We start from the raw sequence: 27209 nt of genomic DNA on the forward strand, positions 1-27209 counted from the left end.
AGCATAAGGTTTCCTTCCAGATGCCCCTCAGGCCGGTGCCCCATAGAGGAGCAAAGTGGAAACACCCCAGCCTCTGGCACTTGGGCCTGGGGACAGTGACCGAGCAGCCGACATGGAGAGTGGAGCCCGGAGATGGTCACAGCAGAGGGCTCGCGGCCATGTGGAGGCGGGTGGCGACTGCCGGGGAGCAGTCTCGTCTCTCCAGCACCCTCAGTCCTAGTCCAGTTTCTTCCGCACAGGCTTCCTCCCAGCATCCGAGTTCTCGGGGCTGAAGTCAGCACAGAAGCCGTTGGGGGTGAGAGCGGGAGGCGTCTGTGCACAGCTCTCGAAAGGCGGCTGGTCGGGGTACAGATACTCCTCTGCAAAGTCGGGGTACGTTTCTGCAAACCTGCCGAAGTCGGCTGGAGAGATGAGGGCACATGGTTACTGGGGCTTCAGGAGCAGACAACTAGAGTCTGGAGCTCTTCCCTGGGCCTACGTGACCCTTCCCTCCCCCGACTCCGCCCCCCCCTCCCCCACCGCTCTGGCAGGGGTGGGGTCTACGATCATGGTCTTGGAGGTGAGGACAAGACCCACACTCAGTTTTTCTCTGCTGCGCACAAAATCATAGCAAAAGCAAAGGGGCAGCCACTGTATCCTCTCAGTTACTCTTGCTTGGGGGAAAGCTAAAGAAATGGCACAATTCTGGGCACTGTGGGACTCAGTGCATGTGAGGGAGGTGCTGCTCATCACAAGAGCTGGTTCAGGGACAGGACGAGCGTCCGTGTGGTGACTGATACGCCATGAGGCAGGTGCTACTGATGGATGTCTGTCTGAGCACTGGGGAGACCATGGGTGCATGGAGGGTCACCCTGCAAGCTGGTCACAGGGCCTGAATGCCTCCCTGCCTGTGCATCTCCCAGTGGCCAGGGCTGGTGTTGAGTGGAGAGCACCCTCAGGCTTGCATTCAGGCATCATGAGAGCAGGTAATGCTCAGAGGCCTTGGGTGTAGGAGCCTGCAGGCTCCAGGGTCATCCATGTCTCCTTGTAGGAAACCTGGAACGGCTTTTACTGGAAAAGTCTGCAGTTGGTCAGGCTCATCACCAACCTCACCAACAACCCCCAAAGTAGGAAGCAGGGCCTGCTATAATGCAGATATACACACACACACACACACACACACACACACACACACACACACAAATAACAACCACCTCCCACCCCACACCCGTGCCTGACATTTGGATGCAATTTTAAAACATGTCCAAACAAGACGTGCACGATGACCTTTCTTGAGCAAATGTCTGCTAGTTTTTCAGCAAGAACACTTACTCATTGTGAAATGCGCACTCTGGCCAGTGCCCTGAGCAGAACGCCTTCCGAGATCCTACTGCCCAGCCCCCCAGCCACAGGCGGGTTTCAGGTCCTGGCGCCCCAGGATCCGGGCCAGCCTGCTCTGTGCAGCCACAGGTGATGAAGCCAAACCTTCCAGAGAGGAGCTGTCCAGCAGAGTCCTCAGGGCAGGTGACTCGCTCCTGCACTGAACCCTGATGGCAGAGGCCCTGCCCTGGCCTGGCACACGTGCCCACAGCCCCCAGGACGACGTTCATCCTGGTCCCAGGTCTACTGGGCTTGGAATTTGGCTCTATTCATCGCCTGCAGAAGTCAGATTTGAAAGCTCCCACCCTTCCTGGCCAGGTTTTAGGAAGAACCTTCCTCCTGAGAATCTCTGTTGCAGAAGACACAGGGTGGCCTGACAAGCACAGGTGGGTGGGGGCTCCATGTGTGTCCTCACTTCTGGCACCAGTGGGCCACCCTCCCTGCTCCCGGGCCTCTCACCAAACGTGATCCTCCCCTTCTCCTCCTGGTCGATGGCCCGAAAGAGGTCAGTCACGGTGAGTTCTGCCACCCCTAATGCCGTCTTGAGGATGCTGGACAGGGCATCCTTGTCTATGCTACCATCCTCCTGAGACCCGTACATCTGCAAAGCAAGGCCGGTGTTACCCCGAGGTCTCTTCCTCCATCCTCAGGCCCCACCAGGCCCACTGCCTGCCCAGAGTGGCCTGTTCCTCCTCCCAGAGGCCCTAACCCACCTGGCAGCATGGCCAGAACCAGCGTGCCGCCCTAGGGAGTGCTGAGCCCCTTAGCGTGCTCCACCTGTAACCCACGTCTCACTGTCCCCATAAATTAAACTCATGTCCCCACACTTGCCTTGAAGGCCAGCTGTATGGTGTCCAGGGTCTGAGCAGGCCGGCAGACGACAGACAAGGCGACCACGTACTCCCGAGGGTCCATCTCGCCGCTCCCGCTCTGCAAAAGAGAGACGCTCTGTCAGGGGCAGTCTGGCCACCTCCCTGGGAGCTGGGGTTCAGCACTGGCTGCTGAGTGTCAACACAAGGTTATTTTTCACACAAACTTGAGATCATGTGTCTACATGGAAAGAGCATCTGAAGAACGCTCCTAACCACTGGCTTCTCCACTCTTTAGGCTGCTAGAATGAATCTTCAGTGTGACTGTCACATGAAGGTGTGCAGGAAAGTATGTGCAGCATGAGGACTGTTGCCTGCCTTCCAGAAAAACAGACCTGCCCACAACGAGGCTCACTTCTGGGCTCTGAAACCTAGCCTGCTAGTGACCACACAGTGAGCGTGCAAATCAAAGGTGAGCCCAAGGTGATGACACCACGCAGGCCGAGCACACTGGGTCCGCCTATGCCCCTGACTCTGGGAAGGTGCTTAATCTTGGGTCTGAGGCTCTCTGTGAAATGGAGGATATTCCTACCTTGTAAGAACACTGTGAAAAATAAAAATGAACCCACACACTGTGGCAAGATGTCTGGTGCTCAGTGATGATAACGCATCACCAGGATGTCACCAGCTGAAACCATGCTCACTCTTGTATTTCAAACCTGACCTGTTGCCACAGCGCCCGAGTGAGATGTAGCCACAAATCCACCCCACAGCTGCTTTACACCAGGGGTCGCCCAGATGGGCCACCTGCTCAACTGCACACTGTGGTGCCACAAACCTGCACACTCATGGGGTCTCTAAAGCCCAAATCACTCACCAGCTTCTTCGAGTTCCACCATGCTGCACCTTGTGGCCACACAGAACATGCAACGTTGTCACACGGAACACGCTGTGTTGCACACACATGAAATTCTAAGTGTTCACACCGAACACACTGTTGTCCACATGCAACATGCTCCATTATTCACACAACATACTACGTTTTTCACAGGGAACATTCATGGCTGAAGGAGCCCCTTCACACACACTGTGCCACGTTGACTGCTCCTACAGGACGTACCGCACAGGGGTCTGCACTGCGATTCAAACGTCCAGAATGACCAGGCATGGGTGGTTTCTGGCTACATGGCAGCCTGCCCTCCTGGTTCTCTGTCTCCCCCGCAAACATTAAAGGCCACCCCCATTCCCAGAGCTGCAGTGACGTGTTGACTCTGTGCAGCCAGCACATACGACCGATTATGATGTGTGTGGTGGAGAGGGGAGGGGTTGCTCTCCAGGGGGAGACCCCCAAGCTTTAGACAGAGGCGATGGGGAACGACTAAGCCGAGCATCCAGAAAGAGGCCATGCTTAGAAATTCTGAAGGCCTGGCTGGGCTGGTCAGTGGAGGCCTCTGGGAAGGGACACGGCAGGGGCTAGGCCAGCATTGCTGTGTGATATCACTCAGCCTTTTAGTGATCTGATCTAAGGAAACCCAAACTACAGACATGTTTATCAGCACATGCTAACTGAAATGTCAGATACTTTGTGCATTTAAAACCATGGGAGAAAATACTCCCGAGGACAGGGTAGGCTGGTAGGATGGGGCCACTGAGGGGTGGTTTTTCCTTCTCTACTTCCAAAACTGTCTACAGAATGTTTATATTACAAGGAAAACAATGTACACTTTGAAGCCAAAGGTTTTGCCACCCCCACTGGGTGACGTGCTACCTCGTCAAACAGGGAGAACATGTCGGCCAGCGGGTCGGAGACAGGCACTTCCAGGTAAGCCGCAAACTCTGAGACGTTGATCTTTGCCCCCCTCTTCATCCCAGCACTTTCCGCATATCTATCCAGATCTTTTTCAAGTTTTTCTGGTTTTAGGCTAAATAAAAAGAGAGGAAAAGTTTTTTTCAATAAAATCACAGAATGCCAAAAATAGGAGGCTTACTGTTTTAAGACCCAACAAATTATTAACATGATTTATAGACCAAGCTGCTAGTTTTCAAGAACAGCCTTCTAATAACCTGAAGGCACGCAATGCTCTGCCTAAGTATGTACACCCCTTGGCAGGGCGGCCTGTGAGCAGGACGTCCTCCAGGGGCAGCTCCAGAGAGCGTGGCACCAGCCATGAGGAGCTTTTCGGCACTTCAGTGTGGGCTGAAGTTGGCATAGAAAAGAGGAAAATAACCGGACTGCCAGAACAAGCACTTCAGCTCTCCTTGATGCCCTGTCTCGAGTGACATCGGGCAGCCCCAGGCGCAGCTGCGACCTCCAGCTTGGTCCCCAACACCTGCAGGGCGGAGGCCCCTGCGAGGTTCTGCCTGGAGTTTTGGTCCAGCACAAAGCTTTTCTTCACTGCTGAACACATCGCACCTGCCCTGTCACACATCACAGCCCCAACGCTTGTCACAGCATTCGAGGGAGTGCCCTTTTTGACAAACTGATCATGAGTAAAAAAAACCCAGGCACTCACCCTAGGCCCCGCACCAGCCTGGCGAATTCCAGAAGGCAGGTGTCTGCAGGGAGCCGAAGCTGTCCTTCCGCCAGGGCCAGCTGGCAGTCCTCAAAGGTGTAGTCGGTCACGGAGACGCCCAGGGCCCTGCAGCAGAGAGGAGGCCCTGCCGTGAGCGCCCTGCACGGCAGCGGTGCCAAGTCACAGGAGCCCCTGTGGTCTCTCTGAGTCTGCTCCGATGGCAGACACCCTGGCAGAGGCAGTGCTGCATGCGTGTCCTGCACCCTGCTCTGAGCCCCTGGGGTACCCTCCTCACACAGCGATTAGTACGTGAGGGAGGACTCTGAACGCCGAGATGCACAGAAGGGCAATGTGGGAAGGTCATGTTTAGTACTAAACATAAATGCCTAATAGCTGACCCTAAATTTCAATTACTTAGAACTTAGGCTGCCCAAGTTTGCACCCCACTAGGAAACAACCATGCATTTGGGCCTTAAAGACGACACCACCACCCCACGGGGTGTTTTATGGAGAAGCTCAATTCTTCACAAGTGACCAGGGATCGCTTTTCTCAGAGCTGACACCTCCCTGAAGCTGGGAGAGTCAGAACTTGGCCATTCTCAGAGCTGCATCAGAGTTCATGAGACATAACCTTTCCTGTTAAAGAAGACACTCGAGGTAGGAAATCTACCAAGTATAGAAAACTAAACTTCTCCCCACCCCAACAACTGAATGGGCTTCAGTCATTTGATAAAATTTCCTGTTGCAATCACATGAGAAGGAAACAGTGACTCTGACATTCTCCTTGATAAACTCAGGTATAACCCTTGCGGGACAGAAGCCAGAATTATTCCTCAGGAAGGGGGATGAGGCCGGCTGAGGGGCTGTCCACACAGCCCCTGGGGATCCTGGCCCCTCCCAGGAGCATTTGAAGGTGAGAACTAGAGATAAGGGAGGTGACAACCCACTGAAATTCTGCAGCCGCTGAGGCGAGGGGGTGACCCATGGGTTATCTGTCCTCTTCCTTTGAATTAATATGGACAGTTTCTTTAGGATACATATCTTTAAAAATGTTAACAGGTAATTTATATCAGTGTGTACTAAGAATATTTATACCCAACCTGTTGAGCCTGCAATTCCATGGATGGACATTATTTTTTTTTATCAAGAGGTTAAACAAGGGTGTTACTGAGTACCCTGACTTCCCAAAAGTTGAGGATCAAGCACAACTTGGTGGCCAGTGTGAATCAGAGAGGGAAAAGAAGAGGGAGTTTTGAGGTAGGCAGGGCGGGGAAGCCCAAGGCAAGGGGAGGAGCGTTTCACTGTACTCTATCCCTAGCGCCCAATTTCCTGAGGAGCCCGTGGACAAAGACGGAATAGCTTGCTGAGTGTTAATTCATGTATGTTGAGGTGAGATGCATGATTTTGCTCAGTGGAGTCTTATAGAATGCATTAAAGTGGGGTGCAATGTGCATACTGAAATGCTTTATCTTAGAAGTCTAAGCCACACAGGTCAGCAATAGCAACTGTTAAAGCCCCCTCTGCAGCCGCGTGGACCCCCAACGAGTGGCACTCACTGTCAGAGCCGCTGAGCTGCTGAGCCCCCTGCAGGCACCGAGGTGGCCAAAGTCAGAGGCAGCCCCTGCTGCCCTGGAACAGGAGAGAGGAGGAGAGGGGAGAAGACGGGATGGGAGGGATGAAGGCGGTTAGAGGGGCAGGTGTAAGAGCTGACACTACCACTACCTGGAACAAGCTGGGAATGGCCAGAAATAGGAGGTGAGCACGTTCCTGACTGCGGCACGGGTGCCGTACAAGTGGGAGGAGCTACTGTACAAGCTTAGGTGCACAATTACCACACTGAACTTGGTGAGATGGAGCAGGAACACTAATAAACACTGCGTGGGTAGATGGAGAGAGAAGCTTCGAGAACATTCCAGCCCAGACAGACCCTGAAACCTGCAGAGGCCATTGCTCTCACTGACAGCTCTGCTGCCCGTCACACTGGGGCGCCCACACATGCGGCACCTGGGTGACTGATGGCTATGGGCACACCTGACATGAGTGAAACTAAGTGATGTTTAAGGATCTTCCAAATGCTGAACAAGCAGAAATGTCATTTGACAAAAACAGGAGACATAAAGTGTATGTCCAATAGGCCGAGTCCATGCTGTTCACTAGCTTTTGCAAGAACCCATCTTCCTAAAGCTACTGGCCTTCTTGTTTTTAGCAGCACTGAGGAGGAAAACAGCAGGTAAACAAGAGTGCTGGGTAATACTTAGGGAAAGGAAATCAGGAGGCCAGGAGGTGACAGAGGGTGCACTCACTCGGCCATGACGCGTCGCACATTGCTGGCATACAGGGCGGGGTCCTTCTTTTCCTCCTCTGAAGGGTTGTACACCGGAAGGAACTGAGCACACAGAGAAGGCTGCGTTACTGGCACAGTATCACAAGACACCCCCCTTACCAATGCCACTACAGTGACAACTGTGAGTCTGAAAAAGTTAAGATCTGTCAAAGCACTTCCCGCTAGAATCATCTTTGAAGTGGTCACACGTGCACATGTACACATGCACATACCCACGTGCACAAATATGCACATGTGTGTGTGTGTGAAAAAATTCACAACTCGCCATTCCTCACTAGGAGTACCCACTCCCCGGACACCGCAGCTGTGGCCGGTACACTGTATTTGTAATTTCACATAGGGGCTTAGTTTTTAGATGTAAAAGAATAACATGTGTGCTTTTATTCCTAAAGGTCTCAGTTTTGTGTCAAGGATAACACAACAATTTCTACGTAAAAGATTATTAGCTTTTGGACATCTACCCAATGTTTTAAATAAGTCCTACCATGCAGAAAAGGCCAACAATCACCATTGAGCCGTTTTCTTTAACACTAATATTTAAGAATCAAGGAATATTCCGAAATACTACCAATTCTCATAACTGAACCTTTTGCTTACAGCTACATTGAAAAGAAGGACGCAAATTGCAACAGTTCCTCACATTAGCACCAGCGTCTCAGAGGAGAAACACCAGGAATTATGTTTAGAGGGATTACACAAGCCACGAAGCCTCTTTTCAATGCTTACAATAAGAAGCCAGATCTGAAATAGAGCTGTTTCTACCAGGAGACCCAGGGCAGGCCCAACTTGTCTTTCTCAGAGCCTGGCTCCATTGTGCTCCGAGCCACCAGCAGGCAAGCCACATAAAATGTCCTAAGCTGTGGGCCTGCTACCCTTGGCTCAGCTCTGAGTATTAAGTGGCTTACATTCTACTGAAATGAAAAACCTGGCGGAAAGCCGGGTCATTTGTAGTCAGTATTACTCTGCAAAATTGATTGGAAGGTAGTAAAGTGTTTCATTAAATACTTAAGTTGCATGACTCATCTTTAATTTTCAGGTGCAGGAGTAGCCAGGCAATTCCCTTTTTAAGAAAATAAACTCTATTCCTCATCCACTCAGATTAAATTTACAAGTTGAACAAATACAGCTGTATTTAATTTAGATGAGAGGATGGGTGTTGTGACTTTGTCTGATACATCCAGTGGGATGCAAACTGAAAGGCAGACTACATGATCTGACCAAGTATCAAATGGAGGATGACAGTATGACAAATTTAGCAGTGTGAATTCAGCAGTATTAGTATCAAGTAAAAATAAAGCTAAAAAATTTATTCATTACATATGTGTCAATTTGATATGCCTTAAGCTGCACTAACCATAATAAAAGAATGATGGGGTTACCTTCCTTGTTGATTTAAAAAATTGTATCTGAATAGATTAAAAATCATCCAAGAGACACAAAGCGATTGATGCAAAACTACTGGGAAGCACCTCTACTAGTAAGGAGCCATGAGAAATGGCAAGGGTTCCAAGAGACAGATGACATAACATTGTGTCTATAGAGATATCAATGTAACATTGTGTCTATATAAAACCCAAGATACCACTAACACTATATCCACATAGACACCTATATAACACTGTATCTATGCAGACAACATAACATTGTATCTATAAAAGACCTTGATACAATGTATTTATAACCCAGTGGTTCCCAAACTTATTTGGCCTACCGCCCCCTTTCCAGAAAAAATATTACTCAGCCCCTGGAAATTAATTTTTAAAAAATTTTAATAGCAGTTACTCATCGCCCCCAAATGCACCTGTGGCCATCACCGCCCCCCTGGATCGCTGCAGCGCCCACCGGGGAGCGGTAGCGCCCACTTTGGGAATCACTGTTATAACCCCAATGTAACATTGTGTAACACTATATTTATACAAACCTCAATTTCAATTTGATTGTGAAACTGACACAGGGTGAGCCACAGGATTTCTAACCTTAAAAACAAACAGATTTATAGCATTGGTGAGAAGATTCCGTTTAGCAAAATCTTCAACCCCCTTGCCCTGCAGAGGGCAGTACTGGGCAGTTAATTCTCCTTCAGGAGACAGATGCTGAGCCTTCTTCAGCCTAAATCTAAATCTTAAAATACAACAGTGAGAAAAAAGGCTACTTTTATTACAAAGCAGTCTTCACTGTTCTTATTAAACACGCCCATATCTGCAGCTTTAGTATGCCCTGCAAGCCATTGCTTCTCGAGTTTGTCTTCCAGCTCAGGAAACCTTGCCCCACGGGTCCCCACCCAGTCATCTCACGGCAGCGCAGACTGGACAGGCCCTCGCTTATGCCACCCCCATGCCTGGCTCCCAGAGTTCCTGACTTCAGAACCAGCATTTTAAAATTTTTATTTGCAGAAGTTGGAAATGGGGAGCCATCCAGAATCCCATCCCTGGGCCTTCGCTCACTACTCCCTGGATACACAGTCCCCCTCGTAACACTCTTACACACCCCACTTCGGCCTCATCGACAGCCTCAAGCCCAGGCCACCAGGAGCCCCTTCCAGCCCTTCTCCCAGCTTCTCACCACCCACCCCCACACTCCAGCCTCAGAAATGTGAGGACCACCACTCGGACATGCCGCTCCTCATGGCACCTCCCACGCATTCTGTTCCAAACACTTGACAAGGCCTGGGGGCCGTGGGAGGGCTCTTGCTTGGCCTCAGCACTCACACTTCCATTTCCAAAAACCAGCTCAAATGGCAGCACCCTGGAGGCCTAATGTGCCTGGATCCCATGTTCCACCCTCCCACCCTCCCCTGCCCCCAACCCCCTAATAGCTGAGCAAGAGGAGGGCAGCCCCTGGCAGTCTGCTGTCTTTTCCAGGGACAGGATGGTAATCACTGAGCTGACAGACGCAAGGCGGGAAGAGAAAGGTTCTCACAATTATCTTCTCAGTAGGGCTGAAGGCAATGAACTTAAGTCCCGGAACCCAGGGTGTGAGGACAGACCAGATTTTTACATTCAGTTTCCACAACAAGGTGAACCTAACTGCTGTCAAATAGCAGCGGGTCACGTGTTCAGGTTTCACATTTGCTAAATTAACTGGAGCACTTTCCCGGGAGGACAGGACAAATGAGACGGCACAATGTCTGACTTACGCTCCGGGGCCTTGCCACGTCCACGTGATGGTGTCCTGGGGGCAAGAAATGAATGGATGAAACATGACTGGGAGTTGGGCATCAGAAATTCCTGGGGATGCCACACGGGTCCCTCCCTCCCTGCCCTTATCCTAACTTCCTCTGCTGCCCTCCTCCCTGCCCTTATTCTAACCTTCCTCTGATTCCAGATGCTGAGCTCCTCATCCTCCCAAGTCCACTCTGGGGCAGAGAAGAAGGTGGGTGCTCACCACCTAAGACCCCCTCCCAGCTCCTTTTCCTGCCCTCCCCTCCTACCCCCCAGGTATCCCTGGCAACCTCAATTGACAACAAGGAGACTTTGTCCATCTGCTTCCTCAGACTTGCTCATGAGGGCCTGTGACACCCAGCCAAATTCCAACACCACACCCGCCTGCACCCATAACTCCAGCAGGTTGGCCCCAGGTTTGGGAAGAGGTAGAACAAGCCACTGCAGAGCCAGGGCCCCACTGGGCATTTCTGACCCTCTCCATTCTCAGCCTCAGCAGTCACCGAGGTGGGACATTGGAGGACAGGTGCCTGTTTCTACCCTGACAAAGGTCACCTATGGAGGCTTTTTCCTTCTGCAGTCCTGACACCCATGCACTCCTCTCACAGGCTCCAAAAACCCCTGGCACGGGGTTCCCTGCCACCCACGTGGCCCGCTCTGTGCAGGTCTGTGCTCAAACCTGCCAGCAGTGGGCTATGTCTGTGGCTACGCAGCTGAACACAGGACATGAGCCACAAACAGGCAAAGCAGGTGCCTCTGACACCCGAGCTGCACGCTCTGGAACCTATAAGAAACCTTGCTTACAATACGTTCATGGGACAAACTAAAAAAATGGAAAATCTAGAATTCTACACACCAATGACAGATTCTCTTATTTGCAGAGACTGACGAACAAACAGACCTCTTCAGTTTCAGCTGCGCTGCGAGAATTTTATCTGTCAGTCGGCGTGGCGACCAGTTCTGACTGACATTTATTTAGTGGCCACTCAGAGAGCCTCCACTGCGCCTGTCCACACCCTTAGGCCCAGTGTGCAAATCTCAGACCCTAAAGGCCTGGCCCAGACGTCACATGTAATTCTGCACAGTCTATTCCAGGGACTCCCGAGCCCACTGTGTCCTGGCTGGTAGGTTTCTTCCTTTGCTGTCATAAAGACACTGCAACGGAGAGAAAGCTCCGTGTTATGAGCAGATCTGCCTCAGGTGCCTCCGTGGAGAACCACTCCCATGTGTCCAGGGCCCAGGCAGGGCGGGGACACGAGTGTGTTTGGACCTCTCTCGGCTGCAAGGGCCCTGAGCCCATCAAGGTGAGATGACACCCACGGACGGGGTTACAGAAGTGAGACGCAGCCAGCATGAAAACTGCTCCCACAGGGCACCTGGGAGAAGGGGGCAGTCATGGCTGCTTTGCAGATGTCGACGCGCAGACCAGCAGGGCCCTGTCTGAACCTGCTCTGAGGTCTTGTCCCAGCTCCGCCTCTGAGCTGGGGATCCATCAAGATTGTCTGGGAGCTCTGAGCCCCAAACACCCCTTCTTTTATTTTGTTCTCTTAGAACAAACAAAACCTCTGCACACAACAGAAGCAAGATAAAGGCACATGAACCACAACGTCACCTAACTCCTTTCTCTCCTGCTGCCTCCAGCCTTTCAGAACTTGAATATTCTTAATTTAAAATTTTCCTAGAGTGTGAACTGGGCAGTGACAGCTGCTGAGGACACTGGGCAGAGAGGGGGGACGTTCACATGAAAATGTCAGGATCGATCACATGAGAGGAGGACCACTCCCTGACCTATGAAGGCAGGATTCTGTGCGTGAATATTTGGGAATATTCGGCATAGCAGGGTTGACTGGAACACCCGTGTGTTCAAACACTTCGCAGTTCTCACTCCCAGGGCCTCCGCCTAAACACAGATCCGCAGAACACACTCACCAGCTTATTTGGGTACCGCAGGACCACCGGCTGGACAGGAACTCCCGGGATGAAGGCACCTGCAGAGAAAAGGGACACAGGAACCGTCTTACTGCCAGGGCGGCAGGTCCTGTGCCTGCGTGGCTCATGCTAGCCTCAGAATAAAACGGGATTTCCTGCCAGGCTTTCCTGGTCAGCAGCAACCCAATGCCTGGAAGGTCCCTCCCCATCTGTGCTGGTGGAAAATACAGAGAATTCCAGGGTCACAGCCCTGCTGGCAGGAGGCAGACAGGAGTGTCTCCAGGCTGAGCTGCACTTTGATAGGACAACTGGAAGCACTGGTGGGAGTGAGGGTCTCCCCCACTTTTTCAAGGAGAAAAAAATAATTAAGAAAACTACAGCCTGGCCGTGTGGCTCGGTGATTGAGCGCTGACCCATGAACCAGGAGGTCACAGTTCGATTCCCAATCAGGGCACATGCCCAGGTTGTGGGCTCGATCCTCAGTGGGGGGCGTGAAGGAGGCAGCCGATCGATGATTCTCATCATTGATGCTTCTATCCCTCCTTCCTGCTCCTTTCTCTCTCTGGAATCAATAAAAACATTGAAAAAAAAGCTACATACCAGGTTTGAAGGTAATTAGGCAGGTCCTGTTGGTACAAGTTCCCTCTGGAAAAATCATTATCTTGAAATAAAAAAAAGAAGAGAAAAAAGAGTTCAGCAATAAAGGGACATAATTCAGAATTCACAGGTGCCAATTTTCACAATCTATTTCCCTACTGCTGACATAATTTAGATACTTTAATCATTTTCAGTTGAACAAGGTGAAATGCATTTTGGAAGATTATGCTGATTTCTTCTCTAACTATGAAATTTATTAAAATCTGGAAGCAAAGCAAGTAGACAACAGCATGTGCCTTCTTAGACCAGGGAGTTGCATATACTAATTGTGGTCCCTACCTCCTGGCTGCCTCGAGGACCAGACACAACTGCACAGAGCAGGCTGTCAGCGGGAGCAGGCGTCCCGAGGCAGAGCGGGACAGGGACACACAGATGAGAGCGTGTGGCTAAAGGACTCAGGACTCGGAATGGCCCTGGGGATGGGGGTGCTGGCCAGCAAGTGGAAACCCCAACAGAATCCACAGTAACACCTTCCCCATAGCTGAAAAATACCACCTGTGTGGGTGCTTTCAATTCTGGTCCCTGAAGGGCAGACCATCTCCAGGTAACAAAGAGCCACCAGGGGTCCAACCCTGGCATCCCCGAGGGTCTGGCAGGTAAGCTGAAGGAGGGGCAGGAATGGCCTGCACTGGTAGGGGTGGCAGCCAGGGAACCACTCCAAGTGGCTGCCCATGGGTCCAGGTGCTGGGAGCCAGCCCCCCTTGTGTTTCCTGAGCAGCCAGAACCCAGAGTCTGGTGGGATTTCCAGCTTCTGCATGTCGGCACAGTTTAAAAGAAGAAAATTACAGCTTGGGTCAAACACTTCGACGGCTAACAGCAGCCGAGGCCTGCGCCTCACGGCCTGGGCCAGAAACCAGATGCACGCAGGAAGCTCAGCCCATGACCCCGAAGCAGAGGGCGCCTAATAGACGAATGCTCTGCCCAGAACCGAGGTCCTGCCGACCCCGCGGACCGGGTAGCAGCTCTTTCTGACTCAGAACTTATACAAAGATTTGTTGTCAATAAAGACGATTGTGGGAACTTGAGATGCAAGTCTGAATGGTTTCTTCTTCTTTCTTTTAATTTTAAAATTCCAGAATCGAAAGTACCTGATATTTAGCAGATTCTTGGATTTACACTCATCAGAAATAAAAGGAACTAAACACAGCCAGCCCCCACGGAAGGCAGGTTCTGGCCCTTTTGTTTCTTCTCCCCTCAGTCTTTAAGCTCACACGTGCTGGAAAAAATCCACTCAAACGCAAGCAGGGCCCGGTTACCTGTGGCCACTTGCCATTTGACTGCGCCCGTCTCTTGATTTCCTCCACGGTCCTCCTGCGAGAATCCTGGTCTGACCGGGACACGAAAACAGGCCGTATGTACTTGATCAGAGCTGAAAGGGAAGGGGAGGTGTCATGAGGGGATACACCACTTCCGCTGAGCAGGACCTGGTGAGAGGTGAGACCCCTAGAGGTCCCAGGGGCTGTACCACGGGGTGGGTGGGAGTCCATGCCTGGCCACAGGGAACTGGGAAACCACTAAAGCTTCCAGTAAACTTAGAGGACAGCATGAAGCCTTAGTAACAACACTGAGAGTCCACAGGAGGTTAATCAGGGAAAGAGCAGAGCAAGGCTGACCCGTCAGGGAGCAGACAGCCTCTGTCACTGTAAATAAAGAAGGGTGTGAGGGCCATGGACTCAGAGTCGCAGGGCCCAGGACACGTGGCTCCTGTTGTGGGGTGAACTGTGTTCCTCAAAAAGATAGGCTGATGTCCTAGACCCAGACACCTGTGAGAGTGATCTTATTTGGAAAGAAGATATATTTTTTAAAAATATGTATTGATTTCAGAGAAAAGAAGGGAGAGGGTGAGAGGGATAGAAACATCCATGATGAGAGAGAATCATTGACTGGCTGCCTCCTGCATTTCCCACACCGGGGATCGGGCATGTGCGCTGACTGGGAATCAAACCGACTGAGACTTCCTGGTTCATGGGTTAACGCTCAACCACTGAGCCACAGCGGCCAGGCAGAAAGAAGATACTTGCAGATGTACTCAAGGTACAGGGAGGTAGTCTGGATTGAAGTGGGCCCTAATCAGTGACTGGGTTTCATAAGAAGGGGTAACAGACACAGAGGGAGAGAACCATCGCCTGCCTCTGCTAGACAAGCCCTGCTCCAGAACCCACGTGAGGTTTAAAAGGCAGCCTGTATGGCTTAGTTGGTTAGAGTGTGTGTCCTGCGCACTGAAAGGTCATGGGTTCAGTTCCCAGTCAGGGCACATACTCAGGTTGTGGGTTCCACCCACCAGTCAGAGTGGGTACAGGAGGCAGCCGATCGATGTTTCTCTCTCACATGGATGTTTCTCTCTCTCTCTCTCTCTCTCTTCCTCACTCTCGGAAAAAAAAATCAATAAAAATATATCTTTGGGTAAGGATTTGGAAAAAATAAGAAAAAAGGCAGAGGCTGGTTGGCAAGGAGGAGAGCAGAGGCAGGGCCCAGGCAGAGCAGCTGGAGGAACCATGGGGATGCAAACCTGGCACAGGCTGGCCAACCCTCCAGGGGCACCATGGGCAGTGCTCCAGAAGGGCTGGGCCAGGCTTGGCATGAGTGTGCTTTCATCTGTGAAGTGAGGGGACCATGTAGAGCACCCAGGGAGCCACCTAGAGTGCCCAGGATTCCTTACAGCCTCCAAAATAATGGTGAGTGTGCTCCACGGTGACCCCAAAAAGATGTGCCTATGTCCTAACCCCCAGAATCTGTGAATGTGACATTTTAAAACAGGTAAGGATCTTGACGTGAGCTCACCCTTGATTATAAGACACACAGAGACACAGACACAGGCAGAGGCCCTGGGACAATGGAGAAAGAGGTGGAGTGACTGGACCGCAGGTCCAGGGACGCCTGAGCATCAGGAGCTGGGGAGGCAGGAAGGCTGCTCCGCCCTCGGAGTCCCATCGGGGGCTCAGTCCTGAGATAATGTGATGAGAGCCCTCTGGCTCCAGAATGAGAGCACACAGTTCTGTTGTTTTAAGCCACGGTGATCTACCATGAAGTCTAGGGACCCTCCTGTGCCTGGGTTTCGAGAACAATAACTAGTGTGCTGGGATGGAGCCCTGCGCTGTGCCTAGACTTTTAGGATCCTCAGTGATAGAACTTGAAGAAGTAATTCAACAAATTATATTTAAGGGCAGTAATGAAAAATAAAACTCACAATGACTATTACAGAGGAAATCACAACAAAGGAAAGATAACAGGGACGCAAACCCAGGGCCTGTTTCACACGGGAGTGACCTGCACCGAGGGCGGGCGGGGAGGACCTCACTCACTTCCCCATATCGGGATGTCTCTGCTCTCGGCCTTCATCACGATGGAGGACATGGTCATGGTGACGGGGATGGCATCGAAGTAGGAGGAGTGTGGTGCCAGGGTGAGGATGGCTGCCTCGGTGGGCAGGGCCTGCCGCCCCTTCACGGTCACCCAGTGGAAGCCACCGACGAACCACATGGTCCGCATGATGGCCTTGAGCAGGAAGTCCACGACCCTGCAAGAGAGGGTACAAGTCAAACGGGAGTCTCCTTCCTCCTGTGGACAGTCGTGGACATCCTTGAACCAGATGAGCTCACCAGGAGAGCACAGGGACTCGCTGCAGCCGAGGTCGGGGAGAGGTAGACGCAGCCAGCAAAACAAGAAGGGACACATGGCGGGTAAAGGGTCACAGAGGTGGGGGGATAACTGGACACTGAGGAGACAGTGTGTGCACGTGGAGGGAGCGTCCTGACATCGAACCCTGGGTGTTGGTCCCTGAACACGCAGGCATGTGAAGAGTGGGACAAGAGCCCAGTCCACCTGGGTCTTTGAGATCCATGTGGTCCTGGAGACTGCTGATCTGCATGTTTCAAATGGTTTTGCTACAAAAGGGAGCAAGCACCCGGACAATGGGAGAGGTGAGAGCTGGCCTGTGTGTTGATGGAACACTCCACCTTCTATTCCCCTTTCCCCCCCACCACCATGAAGCAATGGCAGCTGACGATGCACAGGAGGGGCCTGAGGCCACATCCTGGGGCTGCGAGGACAGGAAGGGACTGGGCCATGTCCTGGAGCTCCAAGGAGCTTTGAGCTCAATGCAGGGCCAGTCTGGCTGGGAGCAGGGCCAGTCCCTGGGCAGCAGGTCTAGAGGCAGTGCTGGGCTGCACACTGGAGGGCAGGTGGGGGCTGCTGGGCTTCTCCAGGGCAATCCCAAGCTAAGACCCTGGGGTGGAGAGGCTTTCAGGAGAGCAGAGAAAAGCTGAAAGTAAGTTCAAGTCCAGGCCCTGGTCTCCAGTGCACACATGGCACCAGGCTGTCATGAAGATGGACTTCTCAGATCTGAGAGCAGAGTCCCCACACGGAGCACTGGGGACTGAACCATGTCCCCCAAACTCCTATGTTGAAGCCCTAATCCCCAATATTTTGAAATAAGGTGAAATGAGATCATAGGGTAGGGCTTGCATCTAATAGGATCAGTGTCTTTAAAAGGAGAGGAAGAAAAACCAGAACACTGTCCTGTGAGGACACTATCCTGAGGACACAGGTGGCATCTGCAGCCGGGAAGAGACCCTCCCCAGAAAGTCAGCCATGCCCGCACCCTGGCCTCCGACTTCCACCCTCCAGACATGAATGTCTGTTGTTTAGTCCCGGCTGGTGGTACTTGGTTAAGACAGCCTGACAGGACTAAGACACCCTCTTTCTATACCACAAGTTGGGTGTGTGTGTGCGTGCGTGTGTGTGTGTGTGTGTCAGCACCAAGACGACCATTACCACAGCCTGCCTGGCTTAGGTATTGGCCTGCTGGTGAGGTGTTGCAAGAAGATACTAGTTTTTACAACACTGTGTGTTTTGAAAGTAACTTAGAGTAAGTGACTTTTGTGAAAGGGAGCACTTCCTTTCATTAACAAAACCTAAGATTTTTATTTTAGGAACTTTTGAATGACACTAACATACATTGAGCAAAAAGGCTCCCTAACCTAACATCGGTCTACTCAGAGCCGCACAGCTGTGCACAGCGGGGAGGACCCACCTCCCTACCCACTGCACGAGCGTGCTCCCCATTGTGCACGAAGCCGAAAGGCATATGCTCTGAGCCCTGTTATTTCAAAACCTGTTTCCTCTTGCCTCCCTGGGTCCCACACTTGGGCACAAGTCATTGTGTATTCCTCTCAGGAGTTCAGTGTGCAGTTTGTTCTCCCCTGTTTGTTTGTTTTAAATATATTTTTATTGATTTCAAAGGAAGGGAAAAGGGAGAGAGAGATACAAACATCAATGATGAGAATCCTTTATAGGTTGCCTCCTGCACACCCCACACCGGGGTTTGAGGGCTGGGGGAAATAGCAGCCATGTGGCTGGAAGGACCCTGTTGGAAGCTGGAGACCATGGCAGGGGTGTGGCAGGAGCCGCAGTGTCCCAGACTGGAGAGCGCAGCCCTGGCACACATTGCTCCGGGAAGGGGAGGATAAACACTGGGTGGATAGAAGCTGTGAGAACAAACACATGGCCCTGTGACTCCCCACATCAGAGCACCACTGACAGGACTTACTTCCGCCACAAGGCCAGGGGCTGCTCCGGGGCCCTCTCAGCGGGTCCCAGGGAAGCGACGAGCGCGAAGGGCCAGGCGAGCAGCATCATGAAGGCGGCAAGCAGCAGCCGGATGGGAAAGAGCGTCAGCGTCATGACCGCGATCTGGGGAGACAGACTGAGGTTGTTCCAGAAGCACGGTCATCAGGGAACCTCTCATCAGGGAACCTCTCCTCTGGAATCCTCGTGTGGAAGCTGCCAGGCACCGGCGCTAGACCCATCCTGGCCAGGGTACTTTCATCTCAGGAACAGCCAGGTGGCTGGAGCAGCAGCGACACCTTACCCAGGTTACAGGGGACCTGCTACCTCTTTCCCGCTCCATCCTAGTCCTAAAGTCACCCCTGCAGGAGGCCGAGGACTGGAGTTGGGGACCCTCTCAAGTAGTCAACAGCGCTCCGCCCCAACTCCCACACCTGCAGGCAGTCCGAGCCCGAGCCTTATATGACCCGAGGACACTTTCACAGCACTAAGATGTCATCTGTGAAACGGCAAGATGGCAGGGGTGGCGCTGGCAAGACTAGGCCCCAGGAAGACCAGGGAAATCGGGGGCTTTGCAGCCCAAGGAAGTTATAGGGCACGAGCCCAGCAGAGAATGTGCCACTGCGGGTTTAGCTGGGAGGACGCCAGGAAGGTGAGTTGGGGCTCTGTGGGCAGGGGCAGGCCCTGCAGGTGAGGGGATAGTGCAAACACGGGGAGGGAGTGGGAATGAGGGACACGTGGGTTCAGCCGAGTGGTCGAGTCCAGGTGGAAGGACAGCTGTCACTAAAACGCAAGCACTTCCATGCACAACGACGTTCTGGCTCTACACCAGCTGATACTCAGGTGGTCAGTCAGAAGAGGACCGGGAAGGATGACAGAACTGAAACTTATAAAGGCGTGTGACCCACACTGCAGTGTTTGGTTACCTGCAATAACACACACTTCAAATATGCAGGTTTGGTGCAGAGAAGACAGAAAAGACAGGAGGTCTGCGGTGAGGTCTCATGCTCCCGGCTGGCCAAGCCTGAACAGCCCCACCCGCCTCACCTTGCTGGGCCTCTGTCACCTGCAACTGAGCGCATGTGAGCTGTTCCCTCAGCCTCTGCAGATTCCCTTGGGCTCCCTGTCAAGACCAGCACAGCCCAACATGATATACAATGCCAGCCATTTAATGTGTAATTATTAATTTCCTAGTGGCCACACTTTAAAAAATACAAAGGTGATGAAATTTATAGTTTATTTAATCCAATATACCTGCAATATCACTTCAGCATGTACTCAACATAAAAAATTATGAGGTACTCCATGATTTTTCATGTCGGAAATCCAGTGTGAGTTTTATGCTTATGGGGCATCCCAATTTACACTCATCTCGTTTTTTGTTTTTTAAATATATTTCTTTATTGATTTCAGAGAGGAAGGGAGAAGGAGAGAGAGAGATAGAATCATCAATGATGAGAGAGAATCATTGATCGGCTGCCTCCTGCACACCCCCCACTGGGGATTGAACCTGGGCATGTGCCCTTGGCCAGAATTGAACCTGGGACCCTTCAGTCCACAGGCCGACACTCTATCCACTGAGCAAAACTGGCTCGGGCCACTCACCTCGTTTTAAGTGCTCAATAGCCACCTGTGGCCGCGGCTGCCTGTTGGACAGTGCGGATTTGATAACCATGTTTTGCAAATGATGGCAATGTTTATTGGCCCTCCTCTCCTCCTCTTGCAGGAGCGGGGTGGGGAGAGCCCAGCGGGAAGCTCCAGTTTCAGTGGAGGCTGCACCGAAGCGGCAATCCCAGACCTGCTGTCCTGCTGGCCTCGGTGACCATGTTTCCCACTAAGTGGTGCTGGCTCGAGGCTGTCAGGAAATGTCTGACTGGTGAGAACGCACCTTTACACTCCTGGCTTTCTGAGAACTTGGCTTTGCTTTACATCGTGACTGGGTACTGAACTTTATCACAGGTCTGTGTCCAGTGGGTAAACCTGTGCCTGTCCTCACTCACCATAAGTGATGTGTTCACAGCTTGTCTCACATTAAAACCTTTGCGACAGTGCTGGGAAGTGACACTTAGTTTCTTTTCTTAAAGCAGGGGTGGGGAACCTTTTTTTTTTTTTTTTGCCAAGGGTCATTTGGATATATATAACGTCTGCGGGCCATACAAAATTATCAACTTAAAAATTATGTTGCTATGAAAAAAGCTCCTAGATTTATTGAATTTCAAATTCCGACTAATGTTGTCTTGGCAGGGTCAGGTGTCCCCATCCCTGTCTTAAAGGAATTGCTGGGGGAAAATAAATAAATGAATGAGAGAGAGGGAGAGAGAGAGAGAGAGAGGGAGGGAGGGAGGGAGGGAGGGAGGGAGGAAGGAAGGAAGGAAGGAAGGAAGGAAGGAAGGAAGGAAGGAAGGAAGGAATCGCTGGGTCTGCCCGTGAATACACCTCTGAGACCGAGTCATCGAGATCCTCGGTGACCCTGACCCCTGGGTCTCCTCCCGTGCTGCCTCCTCTGGGTGAATCCTCTGGGATTCCAGCCAGCTGCCTCTCAAGAGAAATTTCTACAGAGATTTCTGACTGCTGTTTCCATGTTTCTAAGACTACTGTTTATCAAGCTTTCTCTTTTCTCTTTGTTTCATTTCAGTACTTTTGTCAATGAGGAAATCTCCGAAGTCCTCAGACTTTTCCTCCCCCCGCTAAACTTCCTGGCACGAGTGATTTCAGGATAACCGAAGTTGCCCATGACATTCGCCGTGACTTTTAGATCAGTCCTGATCTACAATCTCATTGTTTATATTATTTGTGCCTTCTAGAACTTTTCAGCCAATATTGAGATATTCTTCTATTTTATTCATCTCCTTTAGAACCAGTTTGATACTGATTCTGGCTCTTACCAGAGTGACTCCTACTCTGAGTCTATGCTAACGGTCTAATTCACATCTTGCAGTAAAAACCAGGAGCATTAATTTCAGAAATACCTTATTTCCCAAAATTCACACTGAGAGCACACAACTTTTTCTTAAGTACCTCTTTAATCTAACCCCATAAGTTGATTGCTTATTTTAACATTTAGTTTAAAATATTATGTCCTTTTCCATCCTCTGTGATTATTTTAGAATTCTGTTGCAGAGGGAAAAGAGGTCGCAGTCTGTAGGTGACACTTCCCTCCTGTTCCTGAGATGTAACCCCACCCCCCTGCACCCTTCTCCCCAGCCCGTGGGCCACCCTCACTGTTGGGGTGCCCTCACTTTTGGGGTGCTGGCTGGGAGCTAGCTCAGCAATCCTGCTCTGCCATTAAAATTGACAGCTGGCCCTCTCAATTTGCAAAGATATCAAGTTACAGGAGAGTTTACTATTTGTTCCCATAAATCACCCTTTGGTGCCTGTGCTGCAGACATGTGAACAGGCACAGAACCTGAAAATCCCAGGAAGTCCTCACTTGGATGGTGTGGCATTTACACCACACCCTGCTCTGCAGGCATTTTGTAGATATATTTTTTTTTGATTTTTTTTTTATTGCTTAAAGTATTACAAAGGGTATTACATATGTCTCCTTGTAGATATATTTTTTTCAAGTATGTTTTTACTGACTTTAGAGAAAGAAAGGAAGAAGGGGAGAGAGATAGAAACATCGATGATGAGAGAGAATCATCGATCAGCTGCCTCCTGCACACCCCCTACTGGGGAAAGAGCCCGAACCCAGGCATGTGCCCTGATTGAGAATCGAACCAGTGGCCTCCTGGTTCATAGGTCGACGCTCAACCACTGAGGCACATCAGCCAGGCTGCAGGCATTTTCTGTTTCCAGGATAGTTCCTACTATAAATCATGATCTAAAACAACTGTATCTCATGGGGTTCCAGAAAGAGCATGTGGTTCCCAGCAGACTGGGACCTGCAGACTAGGATGGAGGCAGTGCCTCATTCCATCTGGACCAACAGGGAGAAGCTGTCGAGACCTGATCAGGGGACCGGAGCCTGCCCAGCACCCTGACTCGGGGCCGGAGTGCTGCTGTCCAAGTTATTTGGTTAATTAGCAATACATGTTCCTGTAGCCAGCAGCCACGGGGTCCACTCGGCCATTCCACATGGGACACAATATGTGAACCTCAGGAGATGCATTAGTGCTCCTGCTCCTGCTCTCGAGGCATCAGGAAGGACACAGTCCTGGTTTCTGAGTTTCACAGCAAGCAGGGGAAGGACAGGCTCTGACCCTCTGCAAACAGACAAGCCTCCAATGACATGAGGAGTGGGCGGTGGGACATAAGGTATACCCAGGGTGAACCACCTGGCTCCGCCTGGAGGATGAGGAGGAAGCGGTTCTATTGTTGTGTGTGTGTGTGTGTGTGTGTGTGTGTGTGTGTGTGTGTTACATATGTATAGTGTTGTGTAAATTGCACCACCACAGGATGCAGGGGGTTCCCAGCATCCCAAGCTAAGAGCCCACATGTTTTCCGGTGCTCCACCAGGTCCCCATGGCTCGGCCTTCACCCTGCCCAAGCATGTGGCCTGTGTGTTCTCTACCAGGTGAGAACTCAGGTAGGGCCTGTGTGAGTGCACCTGCCAGCTGGCAGCCCAGGCCCGCTCTCCAGGAGCGGGGTGTGGGCACTCGGAGAGGCTGCTGATCCCAGTGTTGCTGGGAACAGAGCTGGATGCACCAGGGACAGGTGAACTGAAGACCACCTGTGTGACAGACCCAGGGGCAGCAGAGGGAGGAGCTCTGACTTATGAGACACTGAGGACAGGTCTCGAGGTGGCAGTTCGTTTCTTTTCAAAGATGGTAGGCTTAGGTGAGCACACAGGACATGGACAAATACCAATGAGTGTGGGACCTGGGTGTGGGTGGAGCCTGGATTAAGGGGGTTGCTACAGCAAACATAAAGATGGGACCCTAGGGCCCAGAGGTGCTAGGGCTGACCTGCTGTGCCACTGAGGGGAAGTGCCACAGGCCAGCCCACAGGGTACCACATGCAGACAGGAACTAAAGGGGACTGCTCACCAGCTCTAGGGGTTCCTTTCAGAACAAAGGGAACAATACAACAGACAAATCAACTACCCCAATCAGTTAACCCACAAACCCCCGCCCCTCCAAAACCCAAAAACAATACAAACAAACCAACAAGGGTAGCGTGTGCACCAGGGGCAGGGCATGCTGAGTGAGATGCAGACAGGCAGGGCCGCCGCTGCGGGAGGGGAGGAGGGGAGGCAGGGAGAGTCCTGCCAGGGAATGCAGGGTGTGGTCCGTGTCCCAGAGAGAAGGTACCCACAGTGGATAGGCAGGACAGAGAGGCAGGCAGCTTCCCAAGATCAGTCAGCTGGTCAGAGCAAAAGCCAAGGTTCAAGGAATAGACGAGGTGCCCTGAGGGGAAAGTCCCAGGCCCAGGGCTCAGTCTTTCCTCCATGCACCTCCTGCCCGTGGACCCTGGCCTGACACGGGGACAATGGCTCTGATGTTGACAACCCACCAGGTCTGCTGCCCAGGGCTCCAGACATGCGTTGTCAACAGCATAACTGAGAACCCACAGCCATGCGCAACCACCACCCAAACTGAGCCCTGCTGGCCTGCTCCTCTCCGGCCTTCCCCTCAAACAGGCGACTCGTCCCTCAGGACCTGCTTGGGCAGCAGACACACACTTCGCAGTCATATCTGCCACCTCTCTTTCTTACCAATTCCTAATAGTTCCACCTCCAAAACAAATCCAGAATCTGAGACCCCCACTCCTCCAAGGTGCAACATGGCAGCCCCCACCCTGGCTCTCCACACACGGCCAACCCCGTCCCGTGGCTGCCAAGTCACCCTTTGACCCCAGGCCCCCCGCTCGGCCTCTGCTGGATACACTGGCCTCCCTCTGTTCTCCTACCACACCGGGCACCCAGCACCCCTGCAGGGCAGGCCTTTCCCCAAATCACTGGAGGGCTGGTCCCAGAACCCTCGCTCACATACCTGGCCATACAAGAGGGCCCATGTAGGACCTCCAGAGAAGGAATTGAGCCAGACAGGTACACCAAGCCTTTCCCTGGGAGGGGGACTCCTGGGACAGGAGCTATGAATGAGGGCAGATCAGCTGGAGACTGGGGGTGGGAGGACAAGGGCTCATCTTTAGAATGAAGCATGCACTAGGGTTCAGAAATTGTTGGAGCAGCGGTTCCTGGGGCTGAGTCTTGTGCACTCCACTCCACAAACACACCCTGGGAAGCTGGCCTTGGTCATCTCCAAGCTTGTGCCATGAGGAACAGGTTGGAGATGCAATGCATTCATCCCGCAGGAAGCTCTACGGGGCAATGTGAGATAAACAGGAAAGCCTTGCCCAGGAAATTAATCTTGTTTTTACTGTTACTTATTAAAAAATAAATAAATAAATAAACCAAGCTGTTCTTGCCAATCCTGATTTAGAATAGACAGAATATTCTACAACTGGGAAGCTGACGCCTGGTGCCCTGGGAAGCTGGCGGTCCCCACACCTCAGCCTGTCCAGGCAGGAGGTGGTCCGCAGAGCCACGTAGAAACAGTCAAATCTACTGGGGCCACTTTCTCCTGATGCAGTGAGACGTCTCATTTTATTTTTCTTTTTAAAGAAAAAACAACTTAGAAAAAGCACAGTAATCCTCACAGGAGTCCCACCAGCTGGCACAACCCAGCACTTTCCTTAGAAAACTCCACCAGCCACAGCAGCCTGGAACCGAGCCTGGAGGAGTTTCCGAAGTCAGCCCTGGGCCCAACGTGGCAGATGCTAACCCGGCAAACCCGCCAGAGCTCTCCGCTGTGCTTCCCCGTCACCACCACATCCTTGTAGATACAAAACACTGCTGGGCCCAACTCTCTGCTGCCTTCGGTATGGGATAAACGGGAGCGTTCACACTGATTCTAAGAGTTAGAATACGGGAATGCAAAAGGGAAACAAAAAGCCGATGTCTCAACAGTCGGGGTCGGTTTTACCTCGTCACATACAAGACTGCTCTTAGGAAAAAGCTTCCTCTTTACAGAAAGACAAGCATGAAGGCGGCTAGTGAGCCAAGGTGTCAACGTGGGGAGTGGGGTGGGAATGACTGCTGGGGGGCCAGGGAGTGCAGGTCACATCCGAGGGCAGCTTCAGACGGGAGAGTACAGAGTGTGTATTGGGTACCTGGACTTTTGTGACTTGCCCAAATTCACATGGACTATTTGCCTTTTTCTTACTAACATGTGAATGCTGACTGTCTTCCTGACCCTAGGTGTCAACTGTATCCCACTCTGTAAATTCTGCTGTTTGCTCTGTATGAGGCTCCCTGTCCACGGACCTCCAATGAAGAAAACTTCCAGCACCCATGCTTACTGCTACATACGTGCTATTTCTTCTTAGCTATCCCACTCAAATCTAAAATTAAATGCAGCTTTTCTAAAACAGCTATTTTTGCCTTTCAAACTCTCAGCCAACCCCAACATCCCTGCCATCCCCATCATCACTATTCAAGAGCTCTCAACTCAAATCTTAGCACTCACTGCCCAATCTGGAGGCGTCCTCAAAGTGTCTCAGTCATTCCCTTGGAGTTACACTCTGCCCTGCAGTCGGTGGCCAAGCAGTCTTCCTGGATGGCCGCACTGACCACTCTAGGCCTGCAGTGATGGTGGGTCTCCTGAGGCAGCAATGGGCATCCACGATGCTCTTCAGAGGTCAGCACCTCTGGTGTACGCCAACCCTCAACATGACACCCTATAACAGGAACCACCCCCTTTCTCCTCCCCCAACCAAGGAATCCCACACCAGACAGTCCTTGCTTGCCTGCCCTTTAGCCAGTGCCCGAGGGGTCCAGCCAGAAGGCCAGTTCAGGCCTGAATCTGGCTCCATCAGCACTGATGGTTTCATAGGCCCAGGGTGTGCAGGCCCCTGGCACCGGTAGCTGGGGGAGAGTTTGAGGCAGTGGGGCCCACAGTCCAGCTGGTGAAGGAAGCATGAAATGAACATCTCAGTCAGCAGTCAACACAGTGGGCAGCATGGGGCTTCCAGGTGAAGGGTGCAGGAGCGCCAGGCACTGCGGTGTAGGTGGGCCCTTACTGCTGGGGTGCTCAGCAGAGCACTGGGCCCAAGGACACGCAGCAGCAGGTGAACAAAAGAGCCTCCACACGAGGCCAGGGAAGCAGACCCTCAGGGACATCAGCAGCCACCTGCCACATGGACTCAGGTCTCCACGGAAAACTACCACCCAGACGCCAATGGAGGCTCACTGGTCAGAGGCTGGGCTCCAAGACAGAGGAGGAACAACACAAATGAGCAGACAATAGGTGTCCTGGTGTGGTGGGCACACCTGGAGTGGGGTGAGTGTGGAGGGGATTATCTCTTCTCCAAGGGAGTCGAGGAAGGTCTTTATAATGTCCGGTGGGATTCAAGCAAAGACTGAGAAAGTGTGTGTGTGTGTGTGTGTGTGGGGGGGGGGGCATGGGAGGGGTTCCACAGGGGGAAGGCTAGTGCAAAGGCTCTGGGGCTGGAGGCCAGGCCTGTGGGAGGGGCAGGTGGGGCCAGGGGGCTAGGCAGGCAGGATGGGCAGGGGTAAAGCACACAGGCAGGACAGCCACATGGGACACTAATGCTCCACTGCTTCAGAATGATGGCATCCTCGTGGTCCCCTTCCCCCCCACCCTCTGCCCCCATGCTCTCCCTGTCTTCACTCCTCCTACTCCTCAGTTTCTACAAAATCTCATTTACCTGCGTTTTCAGGGCCCCTTGGCTGGAGCCCAGAGTCTGTTCCTGTGGCCCTGGGATTTGGGATGTGAAATTCCACAGTAAACCAAAAGGCAGGTGGGGATCCTGGGTCGGGGGCAGAAAGGCTGGGAAGTGTAGCTTCCTGGGCTGGACATTCCACTCTGGGATGAGGCTCAGCTCCCAGGCAGGAGCTGGCTCCACATCC

General features: G+C 52.1%; 1 protein-coding gene across 1 annotated transcript; it reads right to left on the reverse strand.

Moving 5' to 3' along the window:
• Positions 1 to 27029, reverse strand: LPCAT1 (lysophosphatidylcholine acyltransferase 1). Its single transcript, XM_006081463.3, has 14 exons — positions 27008 to 27029; positions 18321 to 18463; positions 16075 to 16289; positions 14029 to 14141; positions 12716 to 12776; positions 12116 to 12174; positions 10162 to 10196; positions 8947 to 9001; positions 6985 to 7067; positions 4682 to 4807; positions 3937 to 4090; positions 2191 to 2289; positions 1819 to 1960; positions 1 to 401 (listed from the first exon to the last, which is right to left on the reverse strand). The coding sequence occupies exons 2-14, from the start codon at positions 18452 to 18454 to the stop codon at positions 217 to 219; spliced, it is 1461 nt and encodes a 486-aa protein (XP_006081525.1). The 5' UTR covers positions 18455 to 18463; positions 27008 to 27029; the 3' UTR covers positions 1 to 216.
• Between the last annotated feature and the right edge of the window lie 180 nt (positions 27030 to 27209).

The sequence above is a fragment of the Myotis lucifugus genome, unplaced genomic scaffold (assembly GCF_000147115.1).
Source record: "Myotis lucifugus unplaced genomic scaffold, Myoluc2.0 scaffold_0, whole genome shotgun sequence".
NCBI lineage: Eukaryota > Metazoa > Chordata > Mammalia > Chiroptera > Vespertilionidae > Myotis > Myotis lucifugus.